Consider the following 20,860-nt stretch of genomic DNA (forward strand, 5'->3'; position numbering starts at 1 on the left):
TGTTGTAGAAATGCTGGCATATTTTTGTTGATGAAGCAAATAGTGGTTATATTTATATAGTCACTCAGAAACAAAATATTGATCTCATTATTTACCACTCTTACAAAACAGCAAGCCTAGTAACATAGTACAAAGCTAGTGACAAGAACTTACAAATATAGTTGTTAGTATGCCAGCTGTTAGAAGAGTAATTAATATTTTTTTTAACCACAATTTAATTGGAGTTGTTTATGAAACATATAAACACTGACTCTACTCTCATGGCCCCTCCCCAGTCTTATTTATCCTATGGTACTGCCAATAAAGTCTAGAATTGCCATCAGCAGCAACTCTACAAAGTGGCTATTAAATTGTCATCTCAACCTGCATTATTTTAACAGCGTTAAAGATATTTTAATAAGTGTAATTAGAAAGTGCAGCAGTTCCCAGTGCCTTAGTGCCCTGACATCTTATGTTTTTTTAGTATACCTTTGAAATTAAGCAAGACCTGAAGCCACATGAAGCTAGTTATGGGGTGTATTTAATAATATATTTTACTAAAATTATATGTGCAAATTTGTTGCAAGCTTCTGCTAGTGGAAAGAATGTTGAGTAATGGGCTTTATACATTTAGACGTTTCTTTGTAAATAGAATCTTCTTTAGTTTAGCAGAAAAATATAGTTTTGGTTAGAAGTTTTTGGAGCTAGCAATATTAATCTGAATCAAATTTTGTAGATAAATATTTTGTACAATGCAATTTATGCTCTGCAGTGGTAAAATACAGGTTTGCACTCTAAAGACAGTGATTTCTTATCATACCTCTAAAAGAGGGAGACAGTGAAATACTGGCCAGCAGGTATGGAATCTAAGCATGTGGAATCTAAACATTTTCCCATAAGAAGGGGAGAGTCACACTACAGAGGTGTTGAGTATGTCGCAATATTTATAGCCTTTTTGTAGCCAGTTTCCAGAATGGCCTGATAGGTATGCATGGAGAAATCAGTAGAGAAGCAAAAAAAAAGAATATTAAAGTAAAAACCTTTAATTCCTTTCAGACCCTCAAAGTTTGTATTATTGAAGTGTCTGCTGGAACTAAGTTTTTAAAAAAAATTGTATGATATCAAGTGCCGTCGCAGTACCACATTGACCAATTATCGTCCAAACATTAGAAACAGCTTTTATAGGAATATGTACTTTCCAGTAGATTAAATTGAATCAGAGGCAATTGTTTCTCTCAGTCTTCATCCTTAGCATTAAAGTTACCTAAAGTCAAAATGTGCTTCATAGAGATTAAAGTGGTGGAGATCTGAGATAAAAACCAAAAATGCAGGACATGCAGAGCAGGTTGATCTGCAGTGCAAAGGAAAGATAGACTAATATCTTGGGCAGAGCGCTTTCGTCAGAATTTGCATGTTTTACCCTAAACAACAACTATTTCTTGTTTCCAGGCCAAAAAATCCAATCATGAGACGAAGCTGGAGCAGCACAAGTACCACTGAGAGAAATGTGAAGTTACATGAAGGGTCACAGGTCCTATTGAGCAGCTCCAGTGAAATAGCGATCATTAGATACATTGGACCTACTGACTTTGCTCCTGGTGTATGGCTTGGACTGGAATTGCGTTCACCAAAAGGCAAGAATGATGGCTCTGTGGGAGAAAAACGCTATTTTACTTGTAAACCAAATTATGGTGTTCTAGTACGACCGAGCCGTGTAACGTACCGAGGCATTAATGGCACAAAATTAGTGGATGATATTTAGTGGTAAATGCTTTGTTTTCAGCAAGGTAAGGAGAATGTAGTAAAATGGGAATTCAACATATGCATCTAAGCCTGGAGTTTCCTCTCTCTTTGCACACAGATTATTCATAATATAGACACAAACAAATTCTGCAATTTGTAAGGCTGAAATTTTGGTCATTAGTCACACGGATAAGCAGAGTATACCCACGTTTCCTTGATCCTTTCCATTTTCTTGTAAACCACATATTTGGGCACAGCATGAAATCTATGCCTAGAAAGTATGGCAGTGCTAAACATGCTATGTAGTTCCATCAGCACTTTGTACTCTGCTTCTGAAATTTATTTGAATTTAGCACTAGAGTAGTACAGCACAGAAACAGGCCCTCCAGCCCATCTACCAGTCAGAGATTAGTTTTCAGGCAAGTGGCCCTTCACATACAAATTTTTGAGCATATTTTCATGTTTATCCTCACTTAGACCTGCTTTATACTTTCTGCTTTAATGTGTATTGAGGTTCCAGGAATGCTGCACTATACTATTCCTACAGAAAACAGTGCTAACATGCAAGGCTCTCATCACCTCTTAACATTTGAGTACAGACTCTCTCTCATTTTGCTTTAAAAATATTACCTGTTTGGTAGATCTTATTCCTAAAAATGTACAGAATTTCATACATAGCAATGGGTTTTCAATCCATCTCACTCATTTTGATCATATATCTCACTCATGTTTCCTTGAAGGTGACTGCTCTGTAAGAGAGATTTACAAGTATGATACCAGAACTGAGAGGTTATAACTATCAAAAAAGATTGAACATCTTGGGACTCTTCTCCAGATATGACAAGGCTGAAGGATGACTGAATAGTGGTCATTACAATTATGAAAGGGTTTGATATTACAGAGGTGGAGATGATATTTCCACCTGTGAGGAACTGTAAAAGCCAGGAGTGATAAATATATGATAGTCTCTACTAAATCGAAAAAGAAAACGAAGAGAAATTTCTTTATCTAGAGAGTTGTTAGAATGGGAAACACTGCCGCTTGGTGCAGCTGAGCTGAAAACATAAGGCTTTTAGGGGGAAGTTGGCTAAATACATGGGGGAGAAAGAAATGGATGGATATCTATACTGGGGTGGATGAAACAGATTGGAGGAAGCTCATGTGCAGCAGGCACACCAGCATAGAACAGTTAGGCTGAGTGGCCAGGTTTTGTGCTGTAAATTCTGTATATTTCTATGTAATTCTAGTCATGGCTTTTTGGCATTAAAAGCAGAATTGATCATTCATCCCTTAAAAGTTGTTCTGCTATCCTGTTACATAAGGGCTAATCTTTACTTCATTTTCACTATTCATCTTTTTCATATTGCTTGATACTCTTACCAAATGAAATTCCATCGCTCTCAAACTTGGAAATTTCAAGTGACATGCCATTCTGCACAGTGAATTCCAAATTTCCTTTATCCTTTATGTGAACGAATGATTCTGATCTCATTGCTAAATGAATTAATTCTCATTATAAAATTTTACCCTTTTGCTCTGGTACCACCTACAAGATGAAATAGTCTCACTATTGATTCCGTAGAATCCTTTTCATGTTGTAAAAATACTTAATTACGTTCTCTTCAACCTTCTAACCTCAGAACCATGCCAGTGAAGTTAATGCAACTAGTCCCCATAACTTAACCCTTTAAACCTTGATATAGGTCAAGTAAATCTTGCATAAGATGGATAGTTTCCTAAAGTGCATGTTATTAAACAGGCTTCCCTGGCTAATGAACAAGAATGATGACTAAACGAACAAAAACATGCATTTTAAGGGTCAAATAAAAAATATACTGCTGTGGGTTCAGTGTTAATTAGTGTCCAGTTTTATTCCTTTTAATGAATTTGGGAAACTACTTGGGCATAATTTTTCATCAGCAAAATACAATGACTATCAGCCTTGTTGCAATTTTAGAAGTTGCTTTGGGTAACATCAAAGAGGAAACTCCAGACTTGATTTTAACAGAAAATTGAAATTGGTTTGAATGGAAATATGGGGTAAAGTTTTGCAATGATGTTTGTAAGCATGAACATGTTTTCAGTAATCCATGCAGTATGGTGCACTTTTGATTAAGGTAATGCTCTGGCTTTTACCTGATTATCAGTATTGGATTTGTGTATAGAAAAGCAATTGCATTACAGATTGCATTCTAACATACGATGCTTCATTATATGCAAGTGCCATAGAATATTTTTTGGGTGCAATGAATGAAAGTAAGTGAAAGTACAAACAAAATGTGATGTCCCAGTTAGGTCTATGAAGTTATTTTTGTTCCCCCTAACACTTTTAATCATCTATATTTGTGCAAACACAGCCAATGCACTGCTTTATTGCGAACTGCTCACTTACAGCTATACGTTTGTCTCAAAACTGAAGTTATACACAGTTAATCTAATCACATTTATTTTAATCTACCCCTCTAGACCCACCCAAAAAAGACCATTATAACAGTTATTATATGAAAGTAATTCAAACTCAGTACAAGACAGGAAGAAATGTGATGCACTTTGAGAATTTTATATAATATATATTATATATTTAGAACTTTTTCAGAGAGAAGGGTTGATATTTTTGAATATAAATGTTATAGTGTGTTGTTTCATTGTGCTGTTATATTTCATAGTACCGAAGAAGCTGCTTAATGGGAATGTACTTGTCTAGTTTATTTATTCTTGTAAACAAGCAACATTAGAACTATTGTATTAAAAACAGAAAATGTTTGAAACAATTAGAAGGTCAGACAACATCTGTGGAAAGGGAAAAATGAGTTTGTTTCAGGTCAATGGCCTTTTCATCAATAATAATGTGATCTGATCTAAATTAGCAGTACCACTTCCTGTAAATGACAAAGTTGAAGTCAATGGCCCATTATTACCACTGAGCTTTGAGAGGGAGGAAAATTGACTCAGCTGTGATGCTTTTGCTTTACCAGCTATTAGCAACAACCCCATTGTCAGCCTCATAAGGTAAGCAAGTTAGCAAGATTCCCTGAAGAGATAATTTTCAACTTTATACTTAGCAGTATAAATACTGTATTTGCTGACTCCCTTTTCTGGCTATGGTCAGGTTGAAATGAACTTTTATTAACAATTTCACAAAAGCTTAATATAAACAGCTTTGTGTTTGTGTAGTTTCTTGAATTTTATTTTATCTTTTTCTTTCGTCGTGGTAGCTAAGGGAAATCTGATGGGTGGTAGTAAAACTGCTTTGGATATACACAATGAAGTGCAGCTTCACTTTTGTTGCTTGGTTTGACAAATAGTCGTGATTATTTGCTAACACCAACTTTAGTGTTAGTACTAATAGTTTTTGTATTGCTGCCAGAAGTAGCATTACTGTTGGAATAGTAATATAGAGAAATATAAAGCTACTCAATGTGCCATTTCAATGTCATTCATTTATTAGTAAAACAGACAACCTTGAAAGGAAATGCACCATTATTTGAAATTCTGAAAAATATGAATTCAGTATAGTTCTCTGCAAATTAAGCCTGACTATTGTTTTAATTTTAAGTTCTTATATTTGCTGATGCTTTAGTTTTGATACCAGGTACGTCTCAACAGATCTCATAAGTATTATCCCCTTCAATATAATTTATGGGGAGGAAATCCAAACACTAAGTAAATTAAGTACCAATCTTTGTTTAGCAGGATCAGAAATCTTCAATATAAACAAGATATACCAGACATATATTGCAGATCAGGATGTGGATGTGGATAGGGAAATAGTTGATATTCTGAGTGTTTTCCATTTTACTTCACATTTAAGCATTCCCAATGTTTACTTCAGAAACTTTTAGTTAAATGGCATAATGAAGAGTAAATTGCCCTTATAGACCATACCTCTCTGAAGTTTAAAATTAAAGAGAGTGTCCTTTCTTCATTGACTCAACTGCAAGTACAAATAATTAGCACTTTTGTAAATAAGTTATAATTACTGTGGAAGATGTTGCAGAAAATGGTAAATAGTATGGAGTGGTGACATAGTAACATGAGAACCAGATCTTGCTCCAGATTTAATGGAGAAGGTTACTGGCAAAATCAACCCTATATGTGCAGCAAGGGTTTGGTAGCAGAGTCACTAAGTTAGTGTACTGATTTCCAGACTATTTATGGACTGGCATTCATATCTGGAGTTCAAATTCCATTAAGCTATCTGAAAAATGTAAATAACTAACTAAATCTGGAATAAAAACCTAGGTGCCCGTGATGGTTATCATGAAACTCCTGGATTGTCATAAAAACCTATCTAGTTCCAATAACACCATCCAGAGAGCAGAATCTACCATCATTACCATTTAGATCTAGTCTATTTGACTCGGGACTCTCCAATGCAGTTGACTCTTAACTGCCTTAACAGCTCGAGGGCCATCATAAATGGAAAATATATACCAGCCTTGCCAGTGAAGTCCATGACCCATGAACAAATAAATATAGAACATGAAAGTGGTCATCTTTAATCTTGAATGCAATAGTTGCAAGGTCTTTTAAATGATGACCTAGCTGTCATAATAACTAGTGGCATGTGTACACAAGCTACTTGTGCTAAGGCTGTTCTTAAAGATCATTCATTCTGAAGGCCACATAATGCAGCTGAAACCAGGCACGTTTTATTGCTGAAGTTTAGAACTAAAACCCTTGAATGATTTCACATGTAAAGCCACAACAATAGAATGTAGCGGCATGCTTTGGTCACTTTGTGACATGTACGAGCACTTCAGATTTGGCACATCTGTCAATTTGTGTTTGTTTCCACATGTCACATGTCCTGGGTAATTCTCTGCTTAAACAAAAAACACAGCTAATACTTCTAGATCTGAAGTGACAGAGAACGATACTTTGCAGAACACTCCTAGATTCTTTTATTACTTAGTATTACCTAAATCTTTTCACTTGCCCTTTCTTACTGATTCCTATTCTGCTATTTTTACAAAACTAAGTTAGTATGTTCCAATATATGTTATGACAGATGCACCTTAGATATAACATTGTAATATTAACCAATTTTCTGTGCATGTAGCCTGGAACAAAAGACAAAATGCAGCACTTCACAAATCCTATATATTTGGTCACAAGCTGTTGAACATAGCAGTGCAGGTGCATATATTATGCAGAGGTAGCTCTGCTTATTCTAGGAGATACAAGGGCAGATGTGAAGTGGACCTACTCGGATAGTTTTAGGGATTCCTTGTGGAAAAATTGATTTGCACTTACAAAGCACATTTTGAAACCCCAATTTGTCCTAAAGATTTTTACAGTGTAGTCTCTCAAACAATGTACTTTGGAAAATGCAGCCCTGGTCATCTGTAACCTTTCTGTTGTTGCTCAGCAGTAAATGTGATTAACTGGTTGGTTGTGCTCACTGATGAACTAATTAATTCCATGCACCCTGGAGCATCACATCAGTTGATTGTGTAAATAATGATTATGCCAGCTTGAAAAGAGGCAGGGTCAAAAAGTTGAATGTGCTGGTGGTTTAGATTACCAATAACTATGGCAACCCAGTTGTCCATGTCAGTTGAATATATCTGAATATCTGGCACCACAGTGCCGTCACTATATCACTACATGATCTTAACCTGTGTAGACACAATTCCTTGGACTAAATTAAACAAATCCATTCATGCCTCCTGTAAGTTGATAGAATGATGTGGGTGGTTACTATTTTGTTCTAATGGAATTTCTCTTTCCTGGAATCCTTCTGTCCTCCTGTTCTAGCTGCAGAAAGTATAACCATAAGAGTGTAACACATTTGGGACTCCTGCTAATACCATGAATTCAACGCTATCAATCAAAGTCAAGTTTATTGTCATATGCACAAGTACATGTATACACAGTTGCAATGAAAAACTTACTATCATTCCTAAAGTCAGTCTGAGCACCTTTTTCTGCAGTGCTTTGTTGCTTGACTTCTTGTACACTGTTCCATTTCTAAAGCCAAAGGCTCTATAGATATCTGATATTTTGTTTTATTTCAAATGCACACACAAAACTGATAAACAATCTTCCCATAAACGTGTGTATTTATCAATCACAGAATAAGCTGTCAGTTTACTTACAATGTGGAACAAGGTCAAGCGGTACATAGTACTTGAACAATCCATTGTCATGAATCTATTCATTTCACTGAATATAACACACAATGCCTTTAGCACCTAGCAGTTAAAATCATGTTTTACTTCTTCCTGGGAAAAGATGTTCACAAAAGTCTGAAACAATAAATAGATTTCCATAGGGAAACCCATTGTTAGAACTGTAGGATCAAATCAAAATGTATTAATGGCAGTACCTGGTGCAATAAATGTTTTTTATCATTTTATAGGTCAGAGAATTTTGTTTTTACAAAATCAATAGAGAAATGTGTGCAAAATATTCTTACAGATGTGGACTCCACCTTAGTCTTTCTCCACATTGTCTCACCCAAGCATGGATAACATAAGTTTTGTACAGTATTGTATTACATTATCAAACAGTACATTATTCTGACTAAGATCTGTAACCTGATCTACCCTGATTATAGTGATTTACTATAAAATGCAACATGCGTTTATTAAATATGAGCTAATTGCTATTGGTGGGAGAAGGTTATGAATTGGCAGTATCTATTGAATTTTGGAAGAAATCAGATTGTTTAAAAGGTTTAAATAAATATTTTTATCTTAAAATAATAAATCCACACATCAACAAATTCCATTGGTTCAGGTGTGATTTGCTGCTGTTTTTAGAAGTGAGCCTATCAGGAAAATGTGGCAAAGACTTTCCACGAGTAAGCCATGATTGATGTGCTAGGTTTTTTATTCAGATGGATTAGATTTATGATGGCCTGGTGGCTTCAGTTTAATAGGAAATTGTGGGATTCAAGATCTAGCTTTGTTGTCATGAATTCAGATGCCTCTGAACTGTCAGACTTAAACTATACTAATTCATAGGGCAAGATTGTTAGAACTATATACTATATATTCCTAATAAGCTTCAAGACATCCATATGGAAAAGAAGGAATTTTAAAAAATCGTAATGAATTTTTATCTCAGTGTATCCATATTTCTTAAAATGATGGAATGCAAGGGTAATTTCTTCTTCCATACATCCTCAACCCCCTTCTCTCATGCTATTACATGAGAAACAACTGAGGCCAAGACAAATACTCATATCAAATGTAAGATAAAAAATAATCAAGTGCTTCTTCATAATATTAAGTCACAGCAAGACTAAGGTACTTCAATAAATTCAACAGCTTTTAATAGAGCCTGTGCTATTTTGGATATTTTTATGGTTATTTTGAATTATAGTGGCACTTCCAGAGGGTTAGCTAATGCTTTCTAAATAAAATAAAAATTTGCAGTATTTTATTGTATGAATTTTAAGAAATGTAAATGTTTGATAAGAACTATTTTAATGTACAAGTCTTTTTCTTAAAATGATTGTTGTCATTGTGCTAAGATAGACCAACTTTATTTTTAAACATGTACAAGTATAAATGTCAGACAGATGTACAACACAAATACTGTAAAAGACAAACCCATTTAAAAATCCTTTACTCAGTGCAACTTTGATTAGAATCATGCATTATTTGTATCGTTTTATGTTGTATGACATTTACTTACTTCTATAATGACTAAACATGACATAGATTGTTTTGTCCCTTTTTCTCCTAAACAGAATAAACATTTTTAAATTCTTTAATATTTTTGTTGTTCCTTGAAGTTCCATTTACAATTGGATGTGTCGAAGTCCAGGAAAGAAATCATTGCCAACATAAACAAGCTGTCAACTTTCAGCATTTCATTCTAAAATTGTCAAATTTATTAATCCAACAATATACCTCATTTTGTAAATTGAATGGGAGTTTAATTTGTCTCACTAATTTTGATAATAAATTTCATTTATATTTTCCTTAAAGTGGTCCTGTAAGAAGAAACTATTACAAACATTTAAGATATCTATGATTTCAGAAAGAGGTTTGACACCTGAAGTAAGGATTAGGAGAAGGCAATTCGGTCCTTTTGATATTGCCACACCATTCAATTAGATCACAGATGAACTTCACCTAACTCCAGTTGTCACTACAGTTTGTTTGATATCCTTAGTTGAAAAAAAATTATTGATGTTAGTCTTAAAAATTTCATTTAATTGTTTTGGGGAAACCAAGGTCTAGCTTTCCACTACCCTTTGTGTGCATAAAAGATCAAGAGCTTCACTATTGAATAGCCTGTATCTCGTTCTTGGTTTACTACTTCTCCCACCGATCCTGCTTATCATTTTGAACACCTTGATTAGATCATATTCTAAATTCAAGGGACCAGAAGGCAAGTTTATGTAACCACTGTTCAAAATATAACCCTTTAAGATATGGTATCAGGCTGGGAGGTCTGTACTTCTTCTCAGGATATAATATCTTGGTGTCCAAAACTCAACAAGAGTAAGGAGTATTTCCTGTTTTTCTGGGATTTCTGCATCTCTCTGCAGAGTAATAATAAATGGACAATGGGATCTCCATATAAATCCACAAGCCAAGTTTCTTAAGTACCGGAGGATTGGAGGGTGGCAAATGTTGTCCCCTTATTCAAGAAAGGTAGTAGGGATAGTCCAGGGAATTATAGACCAGTGAGCCTTACGTCTGTGGTGTGCAAGCTGTTGGAAAGGATTCTTAGAGATAGGACCTATGGGCATTTAGAGAATCATGGTCTGATCAGGGACAGCCAGCATGGCTTTGTGAAGGGCAGATCATGTCTCACAAGCCTGATAGGGTTCTTTGAGGAGGTGACCAGGCAGATTGATGAGGGTAGTGCAGTAGATGTGGTCTACATGGATTTTAGTCAGGCATTTGACAAGGTTCCACATGATAGGCTTCTTCAGAAGGTCAGAGGGCATGGGATCCAGGGAAGCTTGGCCGTGTGGATTCAGAATTGGTTTGCCTGTAGAAAGCAGAGGGTTGTGGTGGAGGGAGTGCATTCAGATTGGAGGGCTGTGACTAGTGGTTGCCCACAAGGATCGGTTCTGGGACCTCTGCTTTTTGTAATTTTTATTAATGACTTGGATGAGGGGGTGGAAGGGTGGGTTAGCAAGTTTGCAGACGACACAAAGGTTGGTGGTGTTGTGGATAGTGTGGAGGATTGTCGAAGATTGCAGAGGGACATTGATAGGATGCAGAGCTGGGCTGACAAGTGGCAGATGGAGTTCAATCTGGAGAAGTGTGAGGTGGTACACTTTGGAAGGACAAACTCCAAGGCAGAGTACAAAGTTAATGGCAGGATTCTGGGCAGTGTAGAGGAACAGAGGGATCTGGGGGGTTCATATCCACAGATCCCTGAAAGTTGCCTCACAGGTGGCTAGGATAGTTAAGAATGCTTATGGGATATTAACATTCATAAGTCACGGGATCAAGTTTAAGAGCCGCAAGGTAATGATGCAGCTCTACAAAACTCTGGTTAGACCACACTTAAGAGTATTGTGTCCAGTTCTGGTTGCCTCATTATAGGAAGGATGTGGAAGCATTGGAAAGGGTGCAGAGGAGATTTACCAGGATGCTGCCTGGATTAGAGAGTATGGATTATGAGGAGAGACTAAAGGAGCTAGGGCTTTTCTCTTTGGAGAGAAGGAGGATGAGGGGAGACATGATAGAGGTATACAAAATATTGAGAGGAATAGACAGAGTAGACAGCCAGTGCCTCTTTCCCAGGGCACCAATGCTCAATACAAGAGGGCATGGCTTTAAAGTAATGGGTGGGAAGTTCAAGGGAGATATCAGAGGAAGGTTTTTTTTACCCAGAGAGTGGTTGGGGCATGGAATGCACTGCCTGGGGCGGTGGGGGAGGCAGGTACATTGGTTAAATTCAAGAGATTGCTAGATAAGCATATGGAAGAATTTAACATAGAGGGATATGTGGGAGGAAGGGGTTAGATATTGTTAGGCTAGGTTTAAAGGTCAGCACAACATTGTGGGCTGAAGGGCTTGTATTGTGCTGTACTGTTCTATGATTCCTCTATTTGCTGTCCTTTGAATGTATTAATCAATGCCAATAAATGGAAAGTTGTGAATTTCAAATCTATTTTGCAATGAAGAATGTTTAAAAAGAAATAGAAAATGTAACTTTGCACAGAACTCAAATGTAACCAACATGCATCAGTAAGGTTAAGTCTTCTATAACTAATTTAATGTATTGGGAGAAAGATTTAAAGGGGACCTACGGGACATGTTTGTCACACAGACCATAATGGATATATGGAATGAGCAATCCTGATGCAGGGTTTCAACCCGAAATGCCAACAATTCCTTTCCTCCCACAGAAACTGCTCAACTTGCTGAGTTCCTCCAGCAGATTGCCTGTTGCTCCAGATTCCAGGATCTGCAGTCTCTTGTGCCTATCTTCTATGTAAAGAGCTGCCAGATGAAGTGATAGAGGCAGGTACAATTACAACGTTTAAAAGACATTTGGATAGGTTTATGGAATAGGAAGGATTTAAAGGGATATGTGCCAAATGCAGGTAAATGTATGGCACCTTGGTCAGCATGGACGAGTTGGGCTGAAGGGACTGCTTCCATGCTGTGTAACTTTAAGACTCTCTGTATTTTTTGCCAATCTATTTCCTCCTCATCACAGTTTTCTCTGACATACAAGCTTGAGATGGTGTATGTCTGGACCTTGTTTCACTGCCCTGCCCAACCTCATCTCCATCTCCATCTCCAAGCTTCATCTCACGTAACCTTACGTTTGCATCCTTTTCTTTTCAAAAAGTGCAATGTGGTCAAGCAGTGCAGGAACAGTAAGATGAAGAGTGATGAAGAAGGTACACTGTCGCTTGATTTTACAGCCATGAGCTTATAAATTGAAGCTGCACATAATTTTGAGCTCAGCGCTAGAGGCAAGAGACTGGTGATGTGTGGCTTGCAGCCAGGGCAGAGGCTGGGCTAGGGCAGAGGACTTGGATGTAGACTTCAAATGAACAGCCTATCAAGGAAGACTGATGAGTATGCAACAAAAATTCATGTGCATTGGGCACCCACAACAGAGCCTGCAGTTAATTTGTGGAACTTGGAGGAGTCTGGTATTAGTTTAGCACAGAGCTTGGTGCAGCGCTTAGTGCCCACTGTTTCTAGACAGGTTATGGTGACTATATCCACTCATAGAGTTTTGGAACTGACCGTGATGTAGCATTTTATGGCTGATGTCACAGCTTCCATTGTACCAAAAGCAGCTTAGGCTGCTGTCAGGCAAGGTCAGCTTGTCAATTCCTACCTGACTGACTCAGTATTTTCTACAGCTTCTGCAGGTTTTTTGCTTTTGTAGGTTAGCTTGCTGCCAAGCAAGCCCAGACTGCTGCTATTGTGGCTGTGGATAATGGAGTCCAAGTTGGCTTGCAGGCCATCACAGCAGTCTAACAATGGATTGCTCCATGGAGCAGAAATCTGCTAATCTCTCTTGGGCTTACATTATTTATGTTCCCATCCCTTGCTCTCTGCCTTGCCTGCTAGTGAGCCAGTCAAGACAGCTGTTTCCATGCTGTGGAACTCTATGACTGTATTTTTTGACAAGCTATAGTGCAAGATGGTGCAAACTGCAGTTGCATGGTGTTGACCCTCTGCAATCCACTGCCATTCAAGTCAGTGGCATTCTATCAGCCAGCTATGACCACAAGGGTTAGGAGCACCAGGACAAACAAAGCAGGTGAACAACAGACAATAAGATGCTACAGAGCGGTGAGTCTTTTTATTATTTATTCATTTTTCAGGATCTGGTCATTGTTGCCAAAGCCAGCATTTACTGACATCCCTGAGATCAAAATTGCTATCAAGGAGCATTTACTCACCAATAATCTGCTCAATGATGCCTGATTTGGATTTTATGAGGACTACTCCAGAACTCACCAGAGCTTATGGTTGATACTTGTAGCAAAGAGCTAAATTCCCAAATAGTGGTGAGAATGACTGCCCCTGAAATCAGGGCAGCACTTGATTGAGTCTGGCATCAAGGAACCCTGGTAAAGCTAAAACCAAGCAAAGGGAACACATGCCAGTGGTTGGAATCATACCTCACACAAAGGAAGGTGATTGTGGTTGTTGGATGTCATTCATCCCAGCCTTAGGCCAACACTGCAGGAGTTATTCAAGGCTCTGTTCCAAGGCTGGCCATCTTCAACTGCTTCATTAATGAACTTCCCTCCATCATAAGGTCAGAAGTGGGGATGTCTGCTACACACTAAAGCCACTCTGCACTTACGGTGGATGAAATGAATGTTTAGGGTGTTCATTCAATTTCATTTGCAACTCCTCCACTTAGCAAAGAAAACAGTCCATGTCTTGCATGTATCAAGACCCAGACAACATTTGGGTTTTGGCTGATAAGTGGAAGGCAGCATTTGCACCAAAAAAGGTGCCAGGCAATGGCCATCTTCAACAAGAGAAAGTCAAGCCACCTGCCATTGACATTCAGTGGCACTTCCATTGCTGAGTCACCCACCATCAATGTTGATCAGAAATTAAACTGGGCCAGCCACATAAATACTGTAGCTACAAGAGCTAGTCAGGGATTAGGTATATTGCAGTGAGTAACTCACCATCTGACAATCCAAAGCCTTCACTGAAAGGCACAAATGAGGAGCGTAATTGAATGCTCTCCATTTCCGTAAATGAGTGCAGCTTCAACAATGTGCAATCTTGATACCATGCAGAACAAAGCAGCCTGCTTGTATCAGCCCATCAAATGCCCTAAACATTCATTTCATCCACCATAAGTGCAGAGTGGCTTTAGCATGTGGTATATACAAAATGCACTATAGTTTTCTTGCTCAGGCTACTCTGACAGCACCTCTCAAACTCAACTTCTACAACAAAGAAGGACAAGGATCGCAGGGATTGTCACTACCACTTATAAGTTCCCCTCCAAGTTGCTCACCATCATGATCTGGAAATATATCATCATTCCTTCGTCTTTGCTGGGTCTAAATCCTAAGCATTGATGTACTGAGTTATTGGCAAGTAGGTACTGATGACATATTCCATTGCTTTTCTGATGACTGAGAGTCAACCTGTGGGCAGTAATTAGTCAGACTGGTTTTGCTCTGAATTTTTTTGTCAACAGGACTTACCTGGGCAACTTTCCACATTGTCAAGTAGATGCCTGTGTTGTATTAATACTGGAATGTCTTGGATGGAGGCACAGCAAGTTCTGGAGCACAGGTCTTCAAGACTACAGCCAGAATGTTGTCTGGTACCATACACATTTGTGTTTAAATGTGATAAAGCATAATTTACTTTATATATTGGCTGAACAGTGTTCATTTTCTGTTGGCTATTGTTATTGTGTGGCCAAGCAGAATCTATGACAATTACTTGAGCAAATTAAGATGCGAAACTGCTGGGAAGTGGGGTTGCATTTAGCAGCATAGCTATTGATAGTTTGTCATGCAGAGAAAGGGACCTCCTGCTCCTCCAGATGACTTTTACAAATCTCTGCCGATCTGTTTTAGGCACCCCCAGAGAGGGGCAGGCAGCTTCAGCAGGCCAATGGCCTGTGCTGTTATATTTCCTGTGGAAGTGTGAATCTCATTGTGTGCCTGCTACACATGTGGCTGTTGTTAGCTTAATCAAGTGACTCTAATCGTCTGCTAACAAATGCCTGGTGTGGGTTCCACCAGGAACACTTAGCTCTTGACATTGTTATAGCCTTGGCCCAAACATGAACGAAAAAACTGAATTCCAGAAATGAGACGAGGAAAGCATCAAAACGGAGGGAAAAATGGAGGTTTATGGGCTGGTAGGAGGGAATAGTTAGATTGATCAAGGAGTAGGTGTTCATATAGGTCGGCACAACATTGTGGGCTGAAGGGCCCATACTGTGCTGTGCTATTTTATGTTCTAAAGTTTTTGGCCGAGTGTGGCAACTAGGAGTGTTGGTAGAATTGAAATTAGTGAAGATGAGTAGGAAATTGACTTGAGTTGTGCCTAGAGTAGAGGAATATGATGTGTTGTTGGAGGCCAAATCACCTTCAGCTGCTTCATCAATGCTTTCTCTCAGTCATAAGGGCAGAAGTGGGTATGCTTCCTGATGTTTTCACATGTTCAATTTTTTTTTCGCAACTCCTCAGATTATGAAATAATGTAGGCCCACATGCAGCAACATTTGGGCATCATCCATGCTTTAACAAGTAATATATGTCCTAATTAGATTCATTTACAAAATTGTCTAACCATCTCCACTTGGCATTAATAATGTTTAAACCTCTATTATCAAAATCATGTGTAAGTCATTGTTAACTAAAACTTTAACTGAACCGTCATGGAAATACATAAACGCATGACTTCCCAGTGGTGTTTTACCATCTACGTGGCATGTCAGGACTATGATAGCAGACTCTTTACTTGCTTTGATAGATGCATTTCCTACAAAATTCAGACCACTTTACACTTTCTGGGACACTCACTGATTTGATTGGCATCACATCCACCACCTAGCCATGAGTGGGCCAACTTTTCTTCACTTGAAGGGGAAATAAAATGGAAACTAAACTTCTTGTGCCTATTCAATTGGGAAGCAAACTCCAGTGATAATATAGCTCATTTTACAATTTTGGTTACACTGACTTGAATTTGATTATGTCTAGATTTATAGGAGTCTTTTGTAGGACTGTAGGTTTCAGTGTTTTCATATCTCCTTACAGCATAGAAGGAAGCCATTTAGCCCATTAAGTCTATTGCCAGCTCTCGGAACAAATCCCATCAATCTCATTGTCCCACTTTTATCCCTGTACACTAGGGATTATTTATAGTAACCAAATAACCAGCACACCTTTGGGATATTGGGAGGAAACCAGAGCGCCTGGGGGAAACCTACAGCCTCACAGGAGGAATGTGCAAACAGTATCAGAAGTCAGGATGAAACCTGGGTTGCTGGAGCTGTGAGGCAGCGGTTTTTTTTATATTTTAAATTTTAAACTTTAAAAAAAAAATTTATTTGCAGTGTGGTAACAGGCCCTTCCAGCCCAACGAGTCCGCGCCGCCCATTTTAAACTCAAATTAACCTACCCCTACATCTTTAGAATGTGGGAGGAAACCAGAGCACCCGGAGGAAACCCACGCAGACACAGGAGAACGTACAAACTCCTTACAGACAGCGATGGGAATCGAACCCCGATCGCTGGTGCTGTAATAGCGTTGCGCTAACCACTACGCTACCATGCCGCCCACTTTTAGCTGTGCTACTATGCCAACTACCCTCCACCCCCATGAAAACTTATTCCTCCTCCACATGGAATGCACATAGTCATGTACCATGGTGGTCAGATTAGACCATCTAGACCTTTGATAGAAAATACTCTGATTTTAATAATGGTGCTCCAATTAGAGGAAACTATTGTAGAGTTTTCTTTATTATCAGAATCAGGGAGAAAAACAGATACCATTCAACTATAACAACAGATAAGCCTGATTTTAAAATAGCTGGCTTAAATAGCCTCACACTTCGCTCATCTTGTCATTTCACATAATTAACTATGTGATTATTTAAATTAATAACCCATGTGAGAATTTAAAAAGTATAGGAAGACCGTTTGACCACAGAATATACGAATCCTCACCCTTCCTTGGTTGATATTCACGCATGGCCTTCACAGCAAGGGACACTGTAATTATAAGGGTGATTACTCACTCCTATTAGGAATGTCTAGTAATCATCTATAAGCGAATGTGTTAAAAAAGGTATTAGGTCAAAGAAAACGACTTATAATGTTGCCAAAATGTTTATAGCCTGAGGATTGGGAAAAGTTCAGAATTCAGTGAAAGGACAATCCAGAACTTGATAAGGAAAGGGAATGGATGAAAGGAGGGTAACCTAATGACTGACTGTAAAAACTTCAATGGACATGTAACAACAAAAAGATTAGCAAAATGTATTAAGGGTCCTTCAGAAACTGAGCCAGGAGAAATTACATTGATGACTAAAGAAACGGCAGAGAAATTAAACTTTTGTGTCTGATTTTAAGGAAGAAGATACAAAAAATTTCTGTAAATAGTGGGGAACAATAAGTCCAGAGTGAACAAGGAGCTGAAAGAACTAAACATTAGTAGGAAAATAATGGGAGAAATTAATTGAACTGAATGCTGGTAAATCCCCAGGACCAGAAGACCCAGTAGTGAGAGGGTGGTTGTACTCATTTGCATTTTCCAAAGTTGCATAGGTTCTGAAACATAGGTTGCAAGGTAGCAAATGTAACTCCACTAGGAGAGAGAAAGAAAAACAGAACTGCTGACCTGAAAGTCTGACATTAGCAGTATATAAAGTATTAGAATCTAATATCAAGGAAATGCCAACACAATATTCAGAAAATAATTTATGAAAGGAAAATCATATTTAATAAATCTGTCAGAGTTATTTGAGGTAGTACCTAGCAGTATAGATAAAGGGAAACCTGTTGATGTGGTATATTGAGCTTTCAGAAGGCCACACAGGAGGCTATTAAACAAAATTAAAGCATAAGGGAAAGGAATAATATACTGGCATGAATTGAGGATTGACTAATAGATGGAAAACAGAGATAGGTGTATGTCAGTTTGCATGGCTGTGACTAGTACATGCCACAGGTTTTGGAGCTGGGCCCTAGGTAATATATACAGAGTCATAGAGTAATACAGCACGGAAACAGGCCCTTCAGCCTAACTAGGCCATGGCAAGCAAGACGCCCATCTAAACTACTCTCATTTGCCCACGTTTGGCCCATATCCCTCCAAACTTTTCTGATCCATGTACCTGTTCAAATGTCTTTTAAACGTTGTTATTGTACCTGCCTCAACAACTTCTTCTGGTAGCTTATTCCATGTATGCACCACCCTCTGTGTGAAGAACTTGCCCCTTAGGTCCCTTTTAAATCTTTCCCCTTTCACCTTAAACCTATGCCCTCTAGTTTTGATTCCCCAGCTCCGGGAAAAAGACTGTGTACATTCAGCCTATCTATGCCCCTCATGATTTTATACACCGCTACAAGATCACACCTCAGTCTCCTATGCTCCAGTGAATAAAGTCCTAGCTGCTCAGCCTCTCTTTATAACTCATTCCCTTGAGTGATGGCCACATCCTCGTAAATCTTTTCTGTACTCTTTCCAGCTTAATGAATCTTTCCTATAACAGGGTGACCAAAACTGTACACAATAATTTGGCTGAGGAGACCAACCGTAATACATCTAGGTTAGCTGACAACAGAAAGCTAGTGGCAGTGTGAGTTATGAGGAAGCTGCAGAGAGACTTCAGGGGGAATAAAGGCAGGCTAAATGAATAGTGAGATCATTGCAGATGGAATATAATGTGGAAAATGTGAGGTCATCACTTCGTGGAAAAAATATAAAAGCAGAATATGTTATTAAATGGTGAGGGACAGAAAGTGTTGGTGTTCAAAGAGACCCGAATGCCTTTGTACATGAATCATTTATACATTTAAAGTTAACATGCAGAAAGAGCAACCAATTAGAAAGATGGTATGTTGGACTTTATTGCATGAGAATGTTTTCTTGCTGATATAATACAAGTCTGTTGTGGAACAGCATCTGGAATATTGTGTACAGGTATGGCCTCCTTACCCAAGGAAGGACAGGTTTGCAATAAGAGAAATGCAATGACAGTTCACAATATTGACACCTGGAATGGGGTAATTGCCCCAGAGTTCACCATCTCAGAATAAGGCCACTTTCAGTCCTAAGGTGAGAAGAAGTATGTTCAACCAGAGGATAATGAACCTTTGGAATTCTCTGCTTGATAGTATTGTAGAGACTCAGATTAAGACAGAGATGGATACATTTTTGGAAATTAAGGAAAGGAAGGAACATGGGGTTTGTCTAGAAAAGTGGTGCTGAGGTAAAAGATCACCTATGATCTTACCAATGACAATACAGGTTTCAGGGGCCTAATGGTCTAATCCTTTTTTGTGTTTCTTATTGAATTTCTGTTTTATGTTGACATTATGCAAAGTAAAACAGTTTCCCATCCACACTATGTTAACAGAAATGACCAAGTCTGTTTCTTCCGTTGTTCCATAGGGTTTTGCAGAAACCCCCGTCCTCCCAAAAAAAATGGATAGTGTAGTGGATGTTGTTCAGTTACTGAAACTATCAAAGTGTAATTATTAATTGATAATATAGTATTGCTTATTAAATCTTGACCAAAATTCAAAGTAGGCCAATATTTTTCCTGTTTTTGAACTTTCTCACTAAGAATGCTGAAAAACCATCAAATTACTTGCTCAAACGGTGACAGACATTTTGCATTTTATTTTCGTTTTTTAGCTTCTAAGAAAGAAACTATTTTGAATACCTAGAGTTTTAATTGACTTGACCTAAGCTGTGAATACTATTCAGGGATAGATAGATGCTACATGTAAAATACAGATTAAGGAGTCCAAATATAATTAATGTAGTTTAACATGAACATTAACATTGTTCAACCAACATTGAAATTCACAGCAAGTTTTGGATGTTAATTTCTATATTATTTGGTATAAAGATGGGCTGTAGAACTATATGTAATAATAGAGTTCTGAAATTAAAAATAAAATGTTAGAGCTTGATAACAGGTCATAAAGAATGATTGAAACATTATATAATGGGATTTAAGAGTTAGCTACTGTATTGGGAAGATGCCAGTGCTGTGTATTAGAAGAATGAGACCTTTCAACCAAAGGGCACTTTAGCATTTTAGATGTACCTCACTAGATGTTCTTTCAAAAGCTGACTGACCTGATGTATTTATGCCGACCTGTAGTTAGCCCTGTGAACAGAAGGCAGACTTCCCACAGGCTGTCACAAATTAAAATAACCATGGCTCAGCAAGGGATGTTAACACTGTTACATGTTTGGCAAGAAATTCTTTTTATATGCCATCAGTATGTCTTCATTAAACTTAACACCTTGAAGAATACCATAAATAAACTGTAACGAACTGAATGAATCATTTATTATTAATAATATGTAATGGTGTTTAAATATACTCACTAAAAATAAAGGTATGTTCATGCAGTGTTTTAACAAATGGGACAGCTGCTGTTGGAAATTTTGATTCCCACATGTGCATTTGTTAAAAATTAACATACAGTTACTCCCAAAAAGTGTTTTCA

The 20,860-nt window shown here is 37.9% G+C and overlaps 2 protein-coding genes across 4 annotated transcripts in view; both read left to right on the forward strand.

Moving 5' to 3' along the window:
* Positions 1–9,411, forward strand: part of LOC127568791 (CAP-Gly domain-containing linker protein 4-like) — a 206,060-nt gene extending 196,649 nt beyond the window's left edge. For all 3 annotated transcript variants that reach the window (XM_052012954.1, XM_052012953.1, XM_052012955.1), the window contains one exon: positions 1,429–9,411. In XM_052012954.1, coding sequence (XP_051868914.1) covers positions 1,429–1,741 — 313 coding nt within the window. In that variant the 3' untranslated portion in view covers positions 1,742–9,411. The remainder of the gene's footprint in view (positions 1–1,428) is intronic.
* The window catches only part of zgc:172090 (uncharacterized protein LOC565611 homolog), a 144,076-nt gene that overhangs the window by 92,029 nt on the left and 31,187 nt on the right, over positions 1–20,860 (forward strand). The gene's annotated exons all lie outside the window — the stretch shown is intronic.

Source organism: Pristis pectinata, chromosome 3, assembly GCF_009764475.1.
Source record: "Pristis pectinata isolate sPriPec2 chromosome 3, sPriPec2.1.pri, whole genome shotgun sequence".
Classification (NCBI taxonomy): Eukaryota; Metazoa; Chordata; class Chondrichthyes; order Rhinopristiformes; family Pristidae; genus Pristis; species Pristis pectinata.